General features: G+C 40.4%; 1 protein-coding gene across 1 annotated transcript in view; it reads left to right on the top strand.

Moving 5' to 3' along the window:
* Positions 1 to 3,177: 3,177 nt before the first annotated feature.
* DOCK2 (dedicator of cytokinesis 2) overlaps positions 3,178 to 16,214 on the top strand; it is a 160,257-nt gene continuing 147,220 nt past the window's right edge. Inside the window, exons 1-5 of the mRNA XM_058815473.1 lie at positions 3,178 to 3,313; positions 10,549 to 10,632; positions 13,374 to 13,414; positions 15,040 to 15,095; positions 15,241 to 15,337. Coding sequence (XP_058671456.1) covers positions 3,277 to 3,313; positions 10,549 to 10,632; positions 13,374 to 13,414; positions 15,040 to 15,095; positions 15,241 to 15,337 — 315 coding nt within the window. The 5' untranslated portion in view covers positions 3,178 to 3,276. The remainder of the gene's footprint in view (positions 3,314 to 10,548; positions 10,633 to 13,373; positions 13,415 to 15,039; positions 15,096 to 15,240; positions 15,338 to 16,214) is intronic.

Below are 16,214 nucleotides of genomic sequence, written 5' to 3'. Positions count from 1 at the left end.
AACACAAATAGCCTAAAACAACTGAGGCACGTGATTGTTCTACTTAGAGGAAAACCTGTGGTAAGTTGACATTGGATAATGTGTTTAAATGGCAGTACTGAGACAGTTAATTATGTTAATTGTGTGTTGATTTATGTTATAGTTAATTTTATGTTGAGCTACTTGGCATGTGCCATTTCTAAAGCTTTTTCTAGGTTGAAATAATTAATTTCTGTGACAGACAAAACTGGGATGTCATTTCAACAAACAAATGCAACTGATTAGGATTATCTCATTACCCCCAGGGGCTGCTTTACAGTCTGTGCTGCTGGAGCCCACTTGGAGTGCCCAGGTTCTACCATCTTATGCAGTGGATTTGTGTTTGCACATCCTCCTGCAGGAGTGCAGGGGGTGTAATGAGTCTGGGGCCCAGGCTTTGGGTTTGCTGTGACACACCTGAGCTACTGTGCATGGGAGTTCTTGCTCTGTTTTCTGATTTGGTTCTGGTTTGTCTCACCACTTGCTTTTCTGCAACTGTGCTCACAGATCTTGGCATAGAATAGAATTTAGATGCAACTTCTGTGTTCTGCTCAAATTTTTTATAATGGAAATTAGCTTAGCTGAAAAATGGGTAGCTAGCTACTCATCATCTTACAAGGTCTTGTTTTCTGGAACTGATAGCAATATTGAAGGAAGCAAGCACTGTCTCTCTTCTGCTTGTCCCCAGCCCCCAAAAAGTAAGGTAAGTTTTTATTGTGAACTTCCTCCACAGAAAGTTTCATGTGGGTGGCTTTAGGGAGGAAACAAGGAATTTTCTATTTTCCTTAGAAAACTTTCTGTCCTGAAAAAGACTTAAGGAAGAAATGGTGAGGTGTGTGAGGGTGATGACTCTGCTCACTGTTTTCTGTGGAATATCAGTGTGGAAATAATTGCACAAATAAACCAACTTGGAATAAAAACCTCCATGGACAAGGGGTGTAACTATTGCCCACCTTAATTCCTTAGACCTGTGCTGGGGTTTATCTGCTGTAAGAACAGGATTTTGGGGTTCCTGTGTGTCCTTTGCTCTGATGTCCTTTCCTCCTGCAGCTGAGGAAGGATTTGACTGCCCAATCCATTCTTTAGGAGTTAGAGGCAGGAATTTTGCAGGCACAGCCAGACAAGGTGGGAGCTGAGTGAGATGAAGTGGCAGTGGATTCCAGGGGCTGAGGGGCTGCAAAAGCATCATGATGGGAATCTGCCCAGGAGGAAGCTCCAGCAGCTGTGCAGAGCTGAGACCTGAGTGGGGAAGGGGATGGCAGTGGGAGGCAGCAATTCCTGTGGGAGTTTTGGCCTTTGAGTTGACTTTTGGGGTGAATCCAGAGGGTACAAGAAGGGATGTGAGCTCTGGCCAGAGCCCAGTCCAGCAGAATCCCATCAGGCCATCAGAAAAGTGTTGCAAATTGGATCCCAGTTTGCAGGTGAAATGTCTTTATTTCAGATAACTTACTTTCAAAAGAAAATAGTATTAACTAGGTATATTAGAGAAGCAGGTTTGTAAATGAGTGCTAGAAAGGAGCAGTTTTTCCTCTGGGCTGTTGCTTTACAGGGAAACATAATAAGGGAGAGCCAGGCAGAGCAAGAAAATAAAAACAAGGCAACCTTTAGGCCAAGTAGTGAATGGGAAGAAGGGATTTGCTGCAACAGGGATTGGGAGGAGTGAGGAAGATAATTACCACTGGTTAGGAAGTTACTACTCAACCCAGAATAATCTAAAAGGAATTGTTCTGCCTCAAGATCTGTTTTTGACAGAATAACAATATAAAGTGGATTTTCCAGGGACAAAAAAGATTAAGAACTTTTAGACGAGGCTTGTGGTCTGTAAATGGAGATAATGGGTGCTGCTGGGAATTTAGCTGACTTTAGTAAACATAACATGACTTTCAATGTTATTTCAGGGGAGAGTAAAGAGCTAAATCCTTTTCTAAGCTAGTATGGTTAAGATTAGACCAATTCAAGCAAATCTGTGGTAAAGGTTAAAGTGATTTTCCTGTAGAAATATATGTCAGAATTCCACATGCAAGGAGAGAGACTGGCAGTCTGCGCTCCATATGATTGCTAGTTAAAATTGAGAAATAAGATGTCATGTCACAAAACCAGAGGAGATGGTTATCAAAAATCAGGAGCTGGATGTAGCATGGCAGTGTTAAGCAGTTTGGATAAACAATGCAGTGGAATTTCCAGAGGACAGGACTGTCAACTGAATTTTTTGTATTAAGCAGAAGATAAACAGTAAATCTTGGAAGGATTTCATTTGAAGTTTTTTAACTCTAAACTATGAGTAAAGCACACACTTTGTGCTTTAAGGTGACATAGTGCCTTCAATTCAGTGTATTGTCCCTCATTTGTTTTCTAAAAGGTTTGACTTGGTCTTTTGCACATCCAAGACGTCCTCACCCAAGCTGGCTCCCACAGCAGCCTATGAAAATATACTAAAAATTACTTTTGGCAGTTTTTTATAGACAATAAGTCTTTAAGAAAGTACTGCTTTGTTTAGAGAAGAGTCTCCTACTTCTTCCTGCAAAAGTAAAATGATAGAAATATAAAAGAATGTGTGTGGTTTGAAATGTGGCTTTGTCTTCATGGTTTCTTTTTGGAGAGGTGACATGAAAAGTTCAAATCCAAGTTTGAGGACCGGTTAGAAGAGCAGATTTTTTAAGAGGTAGCATCTCTGAAGTCAAACCTTTCCAGCCTGGTGCTGGTTTGGTGTCCAACACTGACCTAAGCTGTGGTCAGAGATGGTCACTGCAGCCAACCTGAAGACATCCAAGATGTCCTCACCCAAATTGGCTCCCACAGCAGCCTATGGAAATATAATTAAAATATTATAAAAAACTGCTTTTGGCAGTTTTTTATTGACAATAATTCTTTAAGAAGAGCAGAGTTTTTATCAAGTAGCATCTCTGAAGTCAAACCTTTCCAGCCTGGTGCTGGTCTGGTGTCCAGCAGCCAACCTGAAGGCCAGGGGTGGTGCCACACGGTCCTGGCGTGGGTTTGGTCCTTTTGTGCTTGTGTGCTCACAGCTGCCACGGTGCAAGAGAAGCAGCCAGGCTGGGATTCCCCTCCCCCATGACAGGGCAGGGTATCAGAGCTGAGAAAAGAGGAAGGAAGCTCGGAGAGGCAGCAGATCTCACAGGGCCCTCGCCGCCGCCTGCTCGTCCCGGGCCCGCGGCACTTCCGGGGCCTGCCTGGTCCCCCCGAGCTCTGCACCCCAGAGAGGGGCTCTGCCCAGCCCTGGCAGCCCCTGGATTCACTGCCATGGCAAGGTGGCACAGGACAGACAAGAGTGGCGTGGGTAAGTAGCTCTGGGAGCTGCCATGTCAGCGTTGTCTTGGTGTCCTCCAGGCAGGATGCGGGCAGGTGTTGTCTCTGCTGTGATGGGTTAGGACCGTCCCCTTCACCAGCAGGGAGTAACTAAAGGATCAAAATTTTACTAAGTTTTGATCTGTCCAACAGAATGAAGAACACCAGAGTCAGCTTTCCACTTTGACAGCAATGCAGCTTTTCCCACCTTGGTGTGTTAGAGGCAGACTGAGTAATTCATGTGCTGTATAATGTACAATGGCCAGAATTATGGGGAACAAATGTAGGGGAAGGGGAATCCTACAGCTGCTTCTGCAAAATTGTCACTTATGGTCAGTGCTACAGAAAAAATCTGGGTCTGAGCTGCTAAATTGTACTTTTTGGAAGGAAAGTAATCTTAAAATGAATTATGTCAATTTGTATTAAGGATGGAATTGCTGCTTTTAAAAAGCCTTAAACAAGTAGGAATCAAAGCAAAAGGACTTGAAAGATGCATGTTACTACTTAGTTATTAACCTTCTAAATGCTTCCAAAAGAATTATATTTTATGTAGGCCATAGTTTTTTCTGATATGCATTAACAACCCAATTGGCTTCATGAAATAAAATGCAACACCAAGAAATTAACAAGAAGAAAATAACGTGGTGTTCAATGTCCATGTCCAGCAGTAGCAGAACTGCGAAATGGAAGTGGCCTGTTCTTGCGGCAGTTTACGTTACAAAATAAAAGGTGTCAATTTTCTGTTTCAATTTTACAAATAGTAGAAAGCATATAACTTTTGCACTTGTAGTAGTCTCTGTGGTATTTAAAAGGTACAGCAAACCTCACACAGCAAAAAAACACCTTGTGAAACAGAACCTTTCAAAAACTAATGGCAGTCCAGCAATGTTTGTTTTCATGTCCAAAACAGTACAATTTACTCTAGAATGGGTCACTGGGAAGAACTGGCACTGCAGCCCTACTGCTGTTTCCTTTCCCCTCTGTAGCTGCCCTGCTGCTCTCACTGTCTGTAGCAGAGTTGGGTGTAAGAGACAATCTGGGCACCTGCAGTGGGTGAGAATGCTGGCCCCAAATCCATGTCCTGGGCTAAAGAAAGGTTTTCCATCAAACACCTTATAACACTCCTTATATTTGTATGCAAACATCACAGTTGTAGTGGTGTCTGTGGTTTAGTGTGTCACAAATCAAAATAAACAAAAATCAAAATGGACTTCCCCACAAGATTAGAATAGTAGTGTAAGTGGGCATACATGTGGCTTATGGTAGGTTTTCTTCAGTTAGAGCATTCTGTGTTATTGCACAATTGCTAGAATTTAATAGGTGAGTATAAATTCAACAACCTTTAGCTTATACCCAGAAGTTCCTTTTCTTAGCCAGACTGTTGGCTCACAGTTTATTTTGCTCTATCTTGGAAACTAAATGTATTTCATTATAAATGTTGGTGAGAAAAAATGGGAGACTCTTGCACTCAGTAATTAAGACAATCAAACAAACCCAAACAAGCACGTACCACCATCGCTGGCTCTCCTATCCCAGAAATTATATTCTTAGAAATTGTCAGGAAAACAGTGTGGTTGCCAAATTTTAAGTAAATGAAACTCATGGAATAGTGAGGATTGAACAAGGGCTATTGAAAACTATGGTCTCAAATGAAGAGAACAGTCTGTTGTAAGCATGCCTCCTGTGTCTGAGGGAAATATGCAAAATGGGCAAACTGAGTGTTCTGAGTCATAAATTCTGTGAAAATTGATGAGCTTTTGGAATAATTCACACCAGAAGCTTTTTGAACATACAGGGTGATTTTGTCTTCTCTGTTTTTGAAAATCTTTGGGTTTAAGTCTCTGATTACAAACCTCACATTGAATTTTCAAGTCTCTTTTTAGAAGTGTGCCTGATGCCTTCACTTTCTGCTGATGAGCAGAGTTTCAGTTTAAGAATATTGGGCCCATCACACTCTGGATGAACAGAGCACACTGCAGGGTGGATCTGGAGGATCTCACCATCCCTTGGTCATGGTAAATTGCAGTCTCTTGTGCCCACTTTTGTGCTTTACTTAACTAAAATGGAGTACTCCAGGTAGCAGGTACTCAGCTTTGTACCAGAAAAATACAATCCTGATTTTACACATGAAACCTGCTCTTAGTCTTGCAGAATTCCCAGCATAAATTTGTGTTATTCCTATGGACAGGACAAGATGGAATAGTCATGGCAGGCTGGTGGCTTTGGGTGGCAATTTCCTGATGGAAAGTCTTTGCCAGTTATCAGACTTTGAGCAAAGTTACAAACTGGTGAAACGTTGGCATTCTAAACTCAAGAATCAGATTTACTCCTGTTCTGCTGAATCTGAAAATGAATGTTTCTCCTTTTGAAGCAAAATTATGGGAAAGAGTGGGTGACTTCTTTGAAGGTGTAGAAAAGCACCTGCTCAGCCTGAGTACACAGGGCTGAGACTGGCTTGTCTGATTTCTTCTGCTGAAATCCTCTGAAATTATTCTACATCTCTGAAATCTGAATATATTGAGGTGTAAGGGGGCAGAGAGCAGACCTTTGTTCAGGGCAGGTTTCCTCCAAGAAATGCTCTCTCTGCGTCCCACAAACTGTTCTAGCTCCTTAGGAAGCAGCAAAAGCTGGGGAAATAATATTTTTATCCATGGTCCTTCATAAAAAGGAAAAAGCACAGCTAAATACTCTGTTCTTCATGAAGAGTTCTAAGAAAAATGGCTGTGCTGCAATTTTATCTGAGGAGATAAAGAGTCAGAGACAATGACTAGTTTGGTATGTTAGAGCTTCCAGGTTCTTGTAATCCACCCTGGTTTTATCATGTTTAAGGAAAATAAGTAGCTCAGGTCAGCTAAAACCTCCATCTGGCCCCATGGGTGAGCAGGGAAGGAAATCTGTATTCAGTTGTTTTCTCTCATTACCTGGGAACAGGAGAGTTGCCCTTTGAGCATGATTTGCAATGAATTAATCAGCTTCTAACCCCCCAGAGGTTTAGGACAAGTTTCTGGCCTGTCTTAGAGCTGTGTCCACATTCTGAACATTCAGCACACTTACTCTGTGAGGTTTTAGGGGGACATCCTTAACGTGGAATACTGAAACACATTTTTTCCAGAAGTCAAGAAATCCTGTTAGGACTGTATAATATTTTCACCTGTGGTTTATCTGTCTCCTTGCTGAATAATTCTTCCCTGTTCTCATGGGAAGAAAATGGTGACTGAACACTAAAAACTGTTCTTTTATGAATACCTGACTACTCATAGAAGTGGAGCTTTTATGGATACTTAAAGAATAAGAGGATTCTTGCTGCACCTATTAATTAGAAATTGTTTGAATGTGCAGAACACATCATGATTTATTGCATCAGAAACATACCAAATTGTCCTTCTGTTGTGGTAAAGTGAAATTAGGAGCTGGTTCTGCAATACTGGAGAAGTTTTTTGTTTTCAAATTCTGTGTAAGAGTGGAAAAATAGCCAAGGAAAACAACTTGTAACATGGCTTGTGACAGAGAGGTGAGTCTCAAAATGAAACAATGTAGTGCTTGTATTCTTCATTAAGGTCAGGACAGGGACTGCACATGATAATAAATGGCTTCAGCATTGCAGGTTGTGGGATTTTCCTCATTTACCATTCCCATCTTGCAGTAGCTTAGAGGTTAATCATGTAAATGGAAAAAAATATAGGTCTTTAACGCTGAGGAAATGTATTTTCTTGAGGAAGGGGTTCTGTTACCTGGGATTTTGTGACTTCTACAGTGTTTTGTGTGTGAAAACTCCCTAACAAGGTCCACAGCGTTTTTGGGATTTTCTTCTGCTGGCCATTTCCTAATTTGAGGAGGACATGTAATTTAAATAGGGCACGTTAATTGTTTTCTCTGTCCGCAGCCATGTGTACAGGAGTGCACTCACACATCTGGTGAGGATTATCAGACTCAGCAGCTCTGGCTGCAGTAGATGAGGAGGAGTTCAATGGAAACAGAAGGATTTCCCTCAGTGTTTCCTGCTGACATGGACACTGGTCGATGTCTTTGGGTGTGAGGCTGACACAAAACCCCCACAAGTGCTGAGGGTGTTTGCACAGGTTGTGTTTGGCTGGGCAGGAAAGGATCCTCTGGGAACTTCTGGACACGATGGGAGCTGCTCCTACCCCTGAGGGACCATTCAAAGCCACCTGGGCTGGAGCAGGGCTCCCTTTGGAAGGCTGGCTCTGTCAGCACTCTGAGCTGGCATTTCCCCCTGCTCTCTGAGGAATATGGGTGTTGTGGTGTGCTGGCCTTCAGCTCTGCTTCCCAGGGGCTTGCACCGGCTGTTTGCTGACTGAATTGTGTGTGTGTGCCTTCAAATCACCACAGAGGTTATGGTGAGCTCTGGAGATGGTTTTCCTTCTTCGCTTTTCCAGGGAAAAATCTTCCAACTGTGTTGTCAGTGTTGTCATGTCCCTGCTAAGAACACTGCTGTAAAATTAGAGTTTCTGGGCATTCTCTGCCATCCTGGGGGGATCCTGCAGCACCGGTGTGCAGATCCACTGCTGCTGGGCACACCTCAGCCTGGGCTGGGGAGGGCAGCTGCCACCCAAATCTCCCTCTAATCTTATTGCCATGGCTTCAGCAGCTCCTGAGGTCACTGATTGCTGTTGGGATTTGATGTGAATGCTGGGCCCCTCCTGTGCCTGAGGGATGCTGACTCATTTTGTATTTATGGTTGGGATGCAGGATGCCAAGGAGAGAAGTAGTAGGAGAGGTCTTCACTCGATTTCAAAGGGCTTTTATTTCTACTCACTGAAGAGTTTATTTTTTAAAAAGCCAACAACCCGTTGTATCCCACCAAAAATATTTAATTCCTCATGGGGTTTTCATATATTGTTTTTGAAGAGAATCATGAGTTAAATGTGTTTGTGCACACAACAACCCTGAGGATCCTGTAAGAGGGGGGAGGAAAGGGAACCCTGCTTTTGGCTGGTGAGCTCTGAGGTGACACTCACAAATAGTTTGTAAGGGAAATTACATCATTTACACCTGACAGAAAACATAATAACTGGATAGAATAGTCAAACTTTTATTCACAGTTAACAGCTAAAAGAAAAGCAGGTGTGATGATCAAACTGTTTGGTGCTGTAGATAAGATGGATGCAGCTGCTGGTGTTGGGTTATTTGTTACATTTTTTTTTTTGCAAAGTGGTTTGGGATGTGGTTTATCATAAAATGTGTAGCTAGGCTTATGGCCCAAAACTTTGTACAGGGATTTTTAAACTCATCCTACCAAACAATCCAAGTTCTGCAGTAAGATATCTCTTGTCAAGTTTCCACTTACTCATTTAGAAATCTCTAAGCTGATACAGCCACTTCCTTTGCCAGCTTGTTGCTGCACCTTTCAAAACATTCAGGGCTATTAATGAAGTCTTAGGAGAGCAAAACTGAAATGCAGTGTAAATAAATGACTCAGTCATTTGCATCTGTATTTTGAGACAGCTACAACTAAGTAGAGCAGTGCATATTTTGAAATCTAAAGTATTTACTGGTCAACAGCAATCTTGATCTCCATGAACTTTTCAGGAAGATGGGACAAGAGCACAGGAATGCCCCCACATCCCAAACACTCCAGGGAAGTGTATCCTCAAATGTCATCACAACTTTGTAGGGTTGTTTGTCACCCTCCCCTTCTGGAAGAAAGACCAGTCAGAATAGAATTACACATGTACTACACCACATAAATTCAATTTTGTGTTGGGCTAAGGCAGCTCTGAGGAACTGTTTTCAATGTTCTTTTGAATAAATGGCTGAATCTGAGCAGCAGAGTCTCACTTCAAAATTATAATTCTCTTATTTCTTCCCATATGTTGAATGATTCAAACCTTGCTTTCCTCTCTCAGGAGAAGGAGCTGCTGGGAACTTCTTTATGTCAAAAATCCAAGAATTTATTCTTGGTTCAATAAGCCTCCTCAATCTGAAATTCCTTCTAATCTCTGTTCCAGAAAGATAACAAAATTATGGCAAAAGAAACAAGACACATAATTTATGGAGTACTTGTAAAATGAAGAGGATGAATCTATTTAGCTCTACACTCCCACTTCAGGCATTTTCCTGGAAGGCAATTTATTTTGAGGCTTTAATAATTTAAGTAAAATAAGTAAAATGTTTAAATGAAATGTATCATTATACATGTTGGACTAGCAAAAATGAATATCCTGCTTTAGAAACCTGGAGAGGGGAGCAAAAGGCATGCAGGCAGACGCTGAAGGTAAACTCTGATTTATAGATCAGCTTTCCCTCATCCAAAATCCCTCAGGTGTGGCTGCTGGGGGCACCGTTGGGCTCTGCTCCCCAAAACCTTTCCTGCACACCTGGGCTCACCTTCAGCAGCTGTTCCCCTCTGCACACCTGAACTGGGGTTTCAGTATTTGTATTTCAGTCAGTTTCCCTCTGTGACTGCAGCTTCAATCATCTCTCCTGCTCTAATGCTGTTGTAGGAGTTTTTTACCAAGCCTGTGAAGAAAAAAGCTTACAGAGGCATGGTTACCATAGGAGCCCACATCCTGTAGCTCCGGAACATGACTGGTGAAGAGTTCATTTTCTTCAGCTCTCTCTGAAATGATGGTGTTTCTTAACCACATGTAGATAAGTTTCTGATTAGGACATTTTCAAAATCCACAGCTCCTGTGTTCCTTTCAGAGTCATACAGAGAATACAGAAAATTATGAACCTCAGTTCTGTTTCCATATGAAACACAGTTTTATGTTAAATTAAAGCATCTAAACCCGGGAAAGAATTCAGTAAATTCTGTTTTCACAGGCATCTCTGTGACCTTTCCTACCAGTGTAGCAATAAATTTCTATAAACTGTGTGCTTAAATCCTTGGCCCAGTAGATAAACAATTCCCCAGCACTGTGCCTGTGTATTTATCAAAGACCTGTATCTAAACAGGGCTCCTAAATCCTGTGCACAGCAGTGCTGATCAATAGCTGGTGTCCCAGTGCTTGCTGACTTTTCTGGGGGGTTCTTTTGTTTGGTTTTGGCTTTCACCACTGGTCCCTTGCATCATCTTTCCATTCTCATGAGAAAAGAGATTATTTAATGCTGACAAATGGAGCTCCTTGATAGAATTATTGTTCTGTTTGTCTAGCCTGGTGTATTGATCCCAGTATCCAAACCTTAATAACCACGTGTGGATCTCAGTTTCACTGTGCTCTGTGGCTGTATTGAAAAATGTTGTTTTCATCTTTCATTTTCCAGCTATATACAATTTCAAAGGCACAGGGGTACCACAGCTATCTCTACAGATTGGTGATGTGGTGCATATCCTGGAGTCCTGTGAAGGTAAGTCACATTTTCCATCTCTTTGTGAATAACACAATCCTTTCACCTCACAGCAGTTCCCTGTATTACATCACTGGCTTTCTAATGCCCTTATTTTTGGTGGTGTGCTGTATTTTGAGGAAGAACCTAATCTTTTCTGAAGAGCCAAAATTAGACATATTACAGTAGATGTGGTTTTTAGGGATGCCTTTACCAAATGAGGAAGTCGTCAAGGTGAATGTAGAGTTTGTCAAGTTTCTGCCAGCTTGTGATACACCTCAGGGAAGTTACATTAAATTTGATTCAAGATTTAAAGGAGTACACTTTTAGCCTCTAAACTAAATATTTGTTGCTAGGAGATATCATCATCCTGTTGTATAATGAGGAAACCCAGTTGAAGAAATCTGAGTGTCAGCATGATAGAAACTGTTCTGAAAGCCATCCAAAATATTGAACATGTTAAGCAGCAGAAGTCCATGATGGACAAGCACAAGTTGTGCATGATGGACAGGCAATACCTTCCAATCCCATTGATTCTCTGTAAATCTGACAGAGCTGCTGAGGTTCCATTAGTAAAATGGGAACCTCATAATTAAAGCAAGGAGAGTGGAGTTATTATTACTAATTCAGCAGTTATGTACCTGCAAATGGCACTGCAAGAGTGATTTGCTATTTGACCACATCAAGAGTTTTTTAAAAAATTGCAAATTGGTTAAAGCTTTGAAAAATATATTGTAAAATTATCTTCTTCAACCCACTTCTGTTGATAGAACATGTGTTTTACTGACTGCAGTTGTGTTAGAGAGAGGCCAATGGCAGCATGGCACAGTGGCAGAGGCAGCTCAGTGCTGAGACCCCTGGTGTGCTGTGGGCACGAGGCTGCAAAGGCTTTGGGGCTGTTTGAACCCTGCCTGTTCCACCCCACAGAGCTCTAGGTTGTTTTGTCAGGAAACAACAAAGGATTTGAGGGAGCAGCACCTGAAAAACCATGTTAACAAAATACTGGAGCACAAAAACATAATTGTTCTCTTCTGTTTGTAAGATTAATTCAATATCTTTAAGCATCAGTGGAAACATCGGTGTCATTCAGAAGTCAACAGAGTCACAATGATTCATGTCCCCTCCTAAAAAAAGTAATCTTCAAGCCTCCATTCTAAACATTTTGACCAAGAACAAAATACACACACAAACCAGGAACCTCCTCATCCCTGTGTTGTGTGTTAGTTGCAGAAATAGCAGTTCAGGCTTTGGATTCCTGGGGTCCATTTTTTGTCAGCCCAGCCTAGTGATTGGAGTGCTGATCTTATGGGATTATTTTTTATCTAAAAGTCTTTTCTGAACCTCCTGCCCTTGATATGCTCTGTCATGCCTTGCTTTATGAAATATGTTTGTCAATGAAGAAGTGGAATCCTTCTCAGTGTGAGAGTGAAGATCATTTTTTATCAGATATCTGTAAATTTGCAGCTTGCTGCAGCTGGTGAGTAACCAACAGTGACATGATTCTTCCTGTGCTCCTTTTATGTCCTGTTTTAGTTGGTTTTGCATGCACAAAATTTATGCACGGAACACATATGTGCTGTCACAGCAAATGGGATGAAACCAATTTTACACACTTGGTTGTACATTGAGTCTATGTGCAAATAATTCAGTTTCAGCAGTTAGATTGAATTTTATTGTTGATAAAACACTGAGGGAAAATAATCCCACTGCAGAACAACCTAAAAAATCTGTCCTAAGTCTTTCCTTGAGGTAAGCAATCATCCTGTGACTTTGAGCATTGCCTTTCTGACTGTGCTGTTTGGCATTTGGGATTTATTTTTATTCTTTTATGCTTTGCTTGCATGGCAGCAATACCTGTGAGAGAAAAGGTGATAGCAAAGAGATCACATCTGCTCATGAAATTACAATTAGAAAATGTCTGATTTGGTCACAAATTCTTTCTGTGGATGAAAAATGTAGTATTCAACAGAGTTAAACTTTGTTTCTGGGCAGGTGATTTTTCATGATGGGGTGTGTGTACAGTGGGTGTGGCCCCGATCTTATTTAGTAAGGCTGAACTCTGCTTTTTGTGGTTTTTGTAGTTTATTGAGGCTGAACTGTGGAATAGCAGGAAGAAAGCCTGAATGAATTTTAACTTGCCCCTGCTGCAGTTCTGCCCTCCTGCCTTTCAGAAGGGTTTTCTAGTTACCAATGCAGCACGAGCCCAATAATGGCTCTGAGTTCTCTTGACATTCCAATTTGCATTTACACCAAGAAGCTGCTTATTATGGTTGTGTCCAAAAGCCACAGTTTCTCATGGCACAAAAATGACTTAATCTGATAACATTGAGGAAATTGGATCTGTAACAACCATGTGCTGCACTGGATTAATGCTGGGCCTGGAACAGTTAGAGCTCCATGGGCTCCCCAGGACCATGGGGGATTTTGGCTAATGCAATTTAAGGGTGTGCATATATCACTTTGCAAAACAAATCTCTTATTCTACCTTTTTAATGTGAACATGGATGTTAAATTCTGTGTACAATTATCTGTACTTACTGTGCAAGGCTTGAAAGCAGACAATACAATCACATTTGATAATATGCAAGTCATGTTCAATATAATCCCTGCTACTCACTTGAAGCTCTGTATATTTGAAGTAACTATTAATTTTTACAAATACCATGCTAAGTATTTTTATGTGAAATAAACCCCATTACTTTATTGTGTGCTTTGTAATGCGTGGGTATTTTGTCATACCAAGTGGTTTTTCTTCCTTTTAGATTGGTACAGGGGATACCTAGTGAGGTACAAAGGAGCAGAGGTAAGATCACGTTGTCCTTTCCTGTGAGACTGTTCTGAAGGGGCAGCCCTTGAAGTGGGTTTTTGAAATTTCTGCCTAGATAGTCCTGATCTCTCTGTGATGATCTCTCAAGTCAGCTCTTTCCACTCTTTCCTTTCAAGATGAGTAAAATGATCAGCATTCATCCTGGACAATGTTGGTAAATAGAAGTGGGGGCTCGGAAAAGCAGATCAATGAAGAAGAAATGACTGAGCCTTCAGGTTAACAACTCTTGAAGCCACCATTTCAATTGAATTTTGACTCAATTTCCTGCTGGATGTGCTTGTTTCTGTACTTTCTCCAAGGATTTTTTAGGTCACACAATATAAACAACTTGTACGAGGCTTAAGTTCTTAAATATCTCCTATGTACAAAAATCATATTAGCTTCTTTTAAAGTCAGTACTCTCAGACCTAAAAATGAAAAGTTCCACAGAGGAAAAGTTTTTACCCTGGATATGATGACTCCTGAGCTAAGTAGCAAGAAAATTACTTCTAGTTTCAACTGCACTTTTCTAGAAGAAAAGCATTTTTGTTTGTAACTTCTTCTTGATATAAGATCTTCTAGGGTGTTGCAATGCAAATGTATTCAAGCACTGCACCTGTGTTTTAATTACTTTGACATTTCTTGTGACTGAAAATGTTATAACCATTTATTCTACATAACATTACTATTTTTATCAATTAAAATTTAGCCTAAAAATAAGAACGGAAATATTTACCGGAACTAACCACTTCTTTTAAACTAATTCTTGATTAATTCCTAATATTGCTAAAGGGCTTCAAGATCATCATACATAACATGCTTTAAAAAGTATTATTAATTTCATGTACTAAGATATCACTAAAATTACCATTACTGAGACCTTCTTCTTTTGCTTTGCTTCTTCATGGACTTTTTTGAACTTTAATCTTAATGAAAAAGAAGGGGAAGTGATAAGACAATTGTGTTTTGATTAAGATCCAGTGCTTAAAAGAAAATGGTTATAAAAGCTGCAATTTGATTCAGAGAAAAGCTTTGTAAAGTAGCACATATGGTATTGAATTATTGTGGTACTTGAGGTACCATATGTGAGTTATTGAATTGAGAGTCCAGAAAGGATCTAGTGAATTACCAAGGTGAGATTTGCCAGCGCAGGGGAGGACTCTCATGGACAGAGTGAATGTCAAACTTTCCTTTAGGATGACTTGAGACATTTCAGCTTTTGTAGAGCAAGGACAATCACATTAGAACTTCTGGTTTGGTGCCCATTTATCTTCTACAGAGGTCAGTTAAAATAGATATGAGATGATGCACAGACACAATGTTTCTTTACTGAATTTAAATTGTATTTAATTAAATGGTATTTCATTGAACAGTTTTCTGGAGTGGAAAATGGTGTTACTTAGGAAGAAAGATGCCTATGCACTCTACATTTGAAGAGAAATTAAAAACTTCAATTATTTGTCTGTCAAATAGAAATCATCCATCTGAGCAGAAAGCTAAATAACCAGGAGTTAGTTTGGATATTAAAGTTTGTCATTACAGCTTATGTTCACAGCCATGGTTGTTACCTAAATGTTTTTGGAGAATAAGTGTGGATTTATAATTTTTTTCTCCTTCATCAGGGAATATTTCCTAAATCCTTCATCCACATCAAGGAAGCTGCTGCTGAAAAGAAAAGGTATGGAATTTATCTGTTTTATTACATTATTGAGCTTGTCTGCTAAAGCATGAGTTTTAAGGCATTTCTGAAACTCACCCACAGTGAGTATAAGATACACCCATGAAACCAGACACTCTTTGTGATCTTTCCTTCTCTTTCCCAGACATACAGAAAATGTCATACCTGCTGAGATTCCCTTAGTCCAAGAAGTTACCACCACTCTCTGGGAATGGGGAAGCATCTGGAAGCAGCTCTATGTGGTAGGATCTTTTACATGATGTTTGTTACCTCTTAGTCCCATTAATGCACACTGGGGCCTTGTTCAAATTAATGTCTCTTCCTACATTCAGGGCTGAGTCTGGGTGGATTTAGAAAATTGCTTTCTCACCACTAAGAGTTTCTTCAGTGGCTTTGAATACCTAGTGACTTGAAATCCAGCCTTGGACTGGATCATGCTGAAGGTCTCTCCCAGCCTGAGTGGTTCTGTGGTTCTGTAAAGGGAAAGATGGCGTTGCTGGGGAGTGGTGTAACTTACATCCATTTGTATCCTGTGCATGATAAATTCTTCATAATTTTGGTTTGTAGCATTGAAAAGTTTCCAGATAGGAGAATAAAAGATAATTGGGATGATTTTGGAAAAGATTCATGGTGCTCATGGACTGCTAGAACAGAAGTTGTTCAAGGGTTACTGGGTGCAAGTAGCCATTAACAATTGGCAATTTCAAGAATTGTGCTGACTGTTCCAGGATCCCAGCTGCCACTTGTATTTTTCTTTATCTATCTTGGGGCAAAGGGATCTTGAATGTGCTGTAGTTTTCCAAAAAATGTCACTTTTTTAATCTTCTTGATTAAGTCAGCAATGAAAACCCTACTTTATTTTCATTGAATGACACTAGAACTGCTTTAGTCACTTCTGTGTATTCTATTTATCTCTTAAATGTGTTAATACCAAAATCAAGTGTTGTTGTTCCCATCAGTATCTCATGCAGAAGTTAATAGTTTTTGTAATGTTTTCTCTTAATAAGAATTTGTTCAAGAGATTTAAAACAACACAATTAATACAATAAACAACACAATAAAACACAAATAACATAATTCCCTATCCTGATACAAAATTTCATGTTATTTCTTTATGAT

This window comes from Ammospiza caudacuta, chromosome 16 (genome assembly GCF_027887145.1).
Source record: "Ammospiza caudacuta isolate bAmmCau1 chromosome 16, bAmmCau1.pri, whole genome shotgun sequence".
In the NCBI taxonomy this organism is placed as follows: domain Eukaryota; kingdom Metazoa; phylum Chordata; class Aves; order Passeriformes; family Passerellidae; genus Ammospiza; species Ammospiza caudacuta.
The sequence above is the reverse complement of the archived record's forward strand: the minus strand, read 5'-3'. Positions and strand labels throughout refer to the sequence as shown.